The sequence below is a fragment of the Miniopterus schreibersii genome (assembly GCF_964146895.1).
Source record: "Miniopterus schreibersii genome assembly, chromosome: 21".
Taxonomy (NCBI): Eukaryota; Metazoa; Chordata; class Mammalia; order Chiroptera; family Miniopteridae; genus Miniopterus; species Miniopterus schreibersii.
In genome coordinates, this window is record NC_138123.1 from 7483267 (window position 1) to 7489416 (window position 6150).

Below are 6150 nucleotides of genomic sequence, written 5' to 3' on the forward strand. Positions count from 1 at the left end.
TTTTATTTGTTTCTTGCAAAATGCCCTTAGTATGTGAGATGGGGACACACAACCCATACTTGACCCAGAGTGGCAGTTGGATCTATAGCCCACACGACAGAGCTCAGCCCAGATCCTGTGATAGGTCAGGGAAACAATGACAAATTGGAGTTTCTGCTCTTAGATTACAGGATCTACACAGGTAAGTGCTTAGGATATAGTGCAGTGAACAATATTAAGGATAGAAAAGACTGAGCAGGGGCTGCCCAGTGACCAGGGTGTCTTGTTCCTGGGAGGCAAATATTAGGAGGTGAGCTGACTGGTCAGAGGAAGCAAATTCGGAGCTCAGTGGAGAGCACAGAGCATTTGCCCATCAGCAATCCCCATCTCTCCTGGTACCTACAACCCTTCTGATGTACACAGAGCCAAGGCCCACGGTGGCTCTGCCCAGTACCTACGGCTCCAGCTTCCTTGGCACGGGCGCCCCGTCCGAGACACAGCTGCACTTCTGCACCCTCATGTTGGGCAGGCTGACCACCTGGGGCCGGGGCCTGCCTCCCTCCTTGATGCTGACAATCATGGGCAGCGAGGTCGTCTCTGAGGCGATGCACTGCCGTGGCCCCAGAAACGGCCACTTGAAGGTCAGGGCCTCTGGGAGCTGCTGGCAGGTGCCCACACACTCGTAGGCCAGGAAGCCTGGGGGCTCCAGGACCCAGTTCTCAGCCCACTTCATGCCCTGCAGGTCAATGTACATCTCTTGGCGGCAGCAGCGGGTGCCCTCGGTCACTGGCACCTCGGGGTCACAATTGTCCTGAGCTCTGTGGGGGCAAGGAGAGGAGGAATCAGAAGTCAGTTGGGAGGGCTGAGGTCAGGGGACCCAGGACATGCCCAGTGGTGCATCTGGGAGGGAGACGTGTGATCCATCTCTCATGATGTTAAAAAAGCTGGATATATGTGATAAGGACTGATAACTGGAAATAACCAAAATATAAATAATATTGTGACTTCTAAGAGTCAAAGGAGAAATTTTATATATGCATTCATTCCTGCAGCACCCAGAGAAAAGATGCCCATTTCAATTTAAGTGTAACTCTCTATTTGTCCTGTTAATCAGGTCCACCCGTGACCCACAGCGCTCACCCGAAGTCCCTGAGGTCCAGGGTGTGCAGCTCCAGCTGGGGCTCACTCTGCCGGGTGTCCGACAGCCCCGGGGAGGCGAAGCGGACCAGCCTGTGGGCGCTGGAGGCCAGCGGGCCCAGGTGCTCCCTCTGCACCGACACCTGCAGCAGCAGTGGCTCCTGGGGCCGGCTCAGCTGCTGCCAGAAGTTCACGGCCTCGGTCACGTCGAAGGCCTTCCAGCCGCTCTCCTGGATGGACACCAGCCTGCGACACCGGGCGGAGACAGAGGCGCTAAGGGGTGGGGACTGGGGAAGCCTCTCCCACCCTCCTCCTGGACAGGATGTGCCCCTGCCTCTGCCCTCCCCCTCAGGCCCCCTCCTAGGGGCCCAACCCCCCTCTCCACTACCCTCCCCGCACACACACCCCAGCTGAGACCTCCCCACCTGGAGTCGATGAGCGAGGTGCGGTTGGAGCCGTCGTCACGGACATGCAGCCACTCGATGGTGACCCGGGCCCAGTCACTGCGTGGAGAGAGGAGCTCATGCCTGCGGAGCGCGGCCTCAGGGACCGGCTCCTGGAAGAGGCGCAGCACGGCCTGCACCAGCTCGCTGTTGGGGGGCAGCCGCTGCTCCATGCTGAACACCAGCAGGCGCCTGGAGGCCTCGGACACCAGGAACCTGCCGGCCACCTCTGGGGACAACAGGAGGGTAAGTGGGGCCTCCAGAGCCAGGCACCAGGGGACCTCTGAGCGTGGCAGGGCCCAGAACCTGGGAACATGGTTTCCCCAGTAATGCACTGGGAGAACCCGGAGCCTGGGAAACTGGTGACCAAGTGAGAAAGAGCACCTCCACCTTAAAAAAATGTTCGGGCCAGTCTGGCTGCTGTGGCTCAGTTGGATGAGCATCGTCCCGTGCACCAGGAGGTCACGGGTTCAATTCCCCATCAGGGCACGTGCCCAGGTTTCAGCTCGATCCTCAGTAGGGGGCGTGCAGGAGGCAGCCGATGATGTTTCTCTCATTGATCTTTCTATATCTCCCTCTCCCTCTCCCTTCCTCTCTCTAAAAATCAATAAAAAAATATTTAAAAAAAAATTTTCTGGGCCAGCCCTGGTCTCCTAAAACAGGCAGCCCCCACCCTCAGTGGGTAGGGGGAGCACTGTGCCCCTGGGGGAGCGTACATGTGACACGCAGCCCTCTTTGGCAGAGGCGGCAACACCAGGATGGGGGAGGGAATGGAGAGTGGGAGGCAGAGGACCGGCCAATGGGCATCTGTGGTCACCAACTGAACCTGGCTTTTCCTCGGGGGCAGAGGGCTTTTCCTCAGGGGCTTTTCCTCTCTGGGGAAGTGTCCCCAACACCTGAGGCTCCAGGTTGGCAGCATGAGCTGAGGTGTTTGGGACCAGCCGCCTCCTCTCCCCAGGCGCCTGGCCTGGCCCAGGAGCAGGACCTGGCTCTAGGTGAGGGGCTGAGCCCCAGCCCCAGGGAGGTGAGCGCCTTGTAGGACTCAAACCCGGCACATCCCTGACAGGCTGCTTTCAAACAATGATCTTCAAAACTATGAAACCACCACCCTTTACATCCCATGTAATGCCCACAACTCACAGCGAATTTAACCTCACTTCCAGAGAAGCGAATAGAATCAGAGATGTTTGGTGACTTGTCTGGGGTAAAACAGCAGAGCTCAAAGCTAAGAGCTAAAGCCAGAGCCCGTTCTCCCTAAGGCAGCTCTCTGCTGAGGCGGGCTCCTCGGGCTCCTCCACCAGCACGAGGCTCCTGGCCAGCCTACTGTCTCTCCCCCATTCTCCCCTCCTTCCACTTTGCTGCCCCAAGGACATCTGTTCTTGCCTTGGCTTTGCCAACAGGTCCAGCCTGGCACAGCTCCTCCTGGCCTCAGTGCAGACAGAGACCAGCCATCCTCACAGGCCATGGTCCCTGCTCACTGCACTGTGGACCCGGACCCCCAGATGGGCACATCCAGTCTTACCCCCCAACCCCCGAAGGTCCAGGGTGCAGCAGGGAGGGGTGGACGACCTCACCTCGGAAGTTCTGGCTGAACCTCTTCCCTCGGGATCGGGCCCCATGGCCACGCTTCAGCAGGGCCACATACTGGGCCCGCACGTGAGCAGGGGTGACCAGCTCCTCCACGTCACTCTTGTCCAGGACGGGGACCTCACTGAGGTGCAGCTGCTGCAGCAGGCTGCCCAGGATCTGCTCCTCGGTCATGGCCGCCCCGGGGCTGGGCAGGGGCAGTGCCCAGAGCACCCAGCAGAGCCACAGGGACCTCATGGTGCTAATCAGGAGGAGCAGAGCAGATGTGTCCCCTGAGGAGGGTCCAGGAGGGTCCCAGCTGGGTGTGCTGAGGGCCAGGCTGGGCCAGCTTTATAGCCAGCCCTAGGTCGGGGCTGGGGCTGGGTGGTGAGAGGGAGGGAGGGGGAAGGGAGGGAGGTCACACCCCTCGCCCCCCTGGGAGCTCATCAGCCAGACAGGTCCATGAGCCCCGAGGAGGGGGCTGTCTAGAAAGGGCACAAAGGCTGTCTGTCCCTTGGCTTGGGTGCCCGACCAGTTAAATTAAAAAGCTTCTTTCCTGGAGGAGAGGTAGGGATCCCATTCTCTGCTACATCCCCTGTCTCCCAGTGACAGAGAGGACTGGAGTCCCTGGTGTTGGACTCTGAGTCCTGTTCTTACTGCAATTTAAACTGCCCACTCAACACCAGGGCTCTCTAAGGACCAACCTGCCTATAGGGATGAGCGTCTGGACCTGGTGCTCAGAGGGCTCCTGGGGGCAGCTGACATGCTGGGCTGTCCATGGTTAGGAAACTCAGTGTTTCCCATTGAGGGGTGCGGGTAGAGGGGTCTAAAGGGGCCTCGGAACACTTAGTACCAATGGAGTTCTGTCCAATAAGGAACCTGTCCTCTCCCTCTTCCTGCCTCTTCGTGGGTTTAAAGATAAGAGCTGAAAGGATCATCCAGTCCACCCTCTCCGATTTTTGAGCCAAGAAAACCGAGGCTCACAGAGGTGACAACATTCCCAAGATCACACAGTTAATGATAGATGCCTGCACAAAGTCGTCTTCAGATTCCAGACCCAAAGTCCTTCCCACACCCTCCAGCTACTTCCAGGCAGAGCCCTGCGCAACCCTCGGAAGCTAGGCCAAGTACTCTCAGGCCAGGTGACGAGGTCTGAAGTCTGGGTGAGGGCAGGGAGCACATCTCCCAGTTTCCTGAGGCTCCCCCAGCCTGAATGTGGACTTGAGGCCAGTTGAAGAGTTTTCCCAGGGAAATCAAACAATTGGGCAGTCAGCCAGGGGGAGGGCTGCCAAGCAAAATACAGGACACCATTTGGGAAATCCTTATATGAACAAATTATTCGTTGTTTATCTGAAATTGAAGCTTTACTGGGAGTCCTATATTTTTATTTGCTAAATCTGGCAGCCCTAGCTGGAGGCTAAAGGGGGAAAGCGAATGTGGATTGGGAGACCCTTTACAATGGGATCGTGAGTGGTCCAGCGGGAGGGCAGCCCCCAGGCTTTGTCATGCAGAAGACGCCACTTCCCCTGTCCACCCCCACCTGCGTCTGGCCCAACTCCGCCAGGTCTGGTTGGCTGGAGGTGGTCCATGGACCTCAAGTCCGATCTTCCGTCCAGAGGGAAGAAAGGGAGTCAAAGTAATGGGGGGTGAGTCAAAGTAATGGGGGCAACTTGGACCTGGCCCTGAGCCCAGAGCTGAGGGGTTCGTGGAGGGCAGTGGGCCGGCCAGCATGGGGGGTGGGTACCAAACCTGGCACTCACATGGTCCTGGAAGGATGGAGGAGGGGGCCTGAGGCAGGAGGGTGGGTGAGGAGTGGGCCACGTGTCCACGATTGCCCTCCTGCTCCTAACAGGCCGGGATTTGACCCCAACCAGAGTCCTGGCTGCCAGGTGAGGGGTCAGAGGTCATCCTGCAGCCTCCATGGGTGGGGAACAAATAGGGCTAGAGCCCAGGATCAGAAGCAAAGGAAGCTGTGAGGTTGATGAAGGCTGGAGCCCAGGAGCAGGTTCACTTCTGGGTTAGAGCCTGGCATCTGGGGGTGTCCAGGGTGGCACATGTCCCCTTCACAGCCAGCAGCAGACACTACTGTGGGTGCTCCAGAGATGCTTCCAAGCCCAGCCTCAGCTGCCCCGGGCTGCCCCAACCCTTCTCCCAAACCTTACTAATCTAGCAACATGATCCACACCCTGTTTTCAAAATTATTAATTTCAATGTATCGCTACAATTTTTTTTTTAAATGATAGTGAAAAGTCTCTCCCTGCCTGGCCTGGTGGCTTAGCTGGTTGGAGCATTGTCCTGTACAACAGAAGGTTGCAGCTTCAATTCCTGGTCAGGGCACATATCAGAAGGTTGTGGGTTCAATCCCTGGTCGGGGCATGAACAGGAGGCAACCGAGCGCTGTTTCTCTCTCTCTCTCATCAATTTATTTATTTATTTATTTATTTATTTATTTATTTATTTATTTATTTATTAAATATATCTTTATTGATTTCAGAGAGAGGAAAGGAGAGGGAGAGAGAGAGACAGAAACATCAATGATGAGAGAGTCATTGATCAGCCTGCAGCCCGCAACCCGGGCATGTGCCCTGACTGGGAATCGAACCTTGATCGCCTGGATCCTAGGTCGACGCTTAACCGCTGAGCCACGCCCGGCCGGGCTCTCATCAATTTAAAAAACACATTCTCAGGAGAGGATTTTTTTTTTTAAGTATAAAAAAGAAAGAAAAATATCCACATAAACAAGTCTCTCTCCTGAAATCTGTCCTAGTAAAAGGATCTTCTAGAAGCCATTCATCTCCATAAACTCCACTTCCTGCCTCACTTTCTCCTCAGTTAATTAAGCAAATATTTCCTGATGATTGTGCCTCCTCTATGTGTCCTAGGGACATACCTGAGGAAGCAGAAGAGGCAACTGATACACAAGGAAGCTCAAGCGCAGTGCAGGGACCCAGGGAACGGTGGGGCACTCTGCAAAGCTGTGTTGGAGCCCCAGGGTACCCTAACCTCCCCTGCTTTAGGTGCTCCC

General features: G+C 56.4%; 1 protein-coding gene across 1 annotated transcript; it reads right to left on the minus strand.

Moving 5' to 3' along the window:
* On the minus strand, positions 1-3432 carry LOC308550437 (left-right determination factor 2-like). The gene is made up of 4 exons (XM_081124260.1): positions 3134-3432; positions 1542-1788; positions 1120-1362; positions 1-797 (listed from the first exon to the last, which is right to left on the minus strand). The coding sequence occupies exons 1-4, from the start codon at positions 3381-3383 to the stop codon at positions 434-436; spliced, it is 1104 nt and encodes a 367-aa protein (XP_080980386.1). The 5' UTR covers positions 3384-3432; the 3' UTR covers positions 1-433.
* Between the last annotated feature and the right edge of the window lie 2718 nt (positions 3433-6150).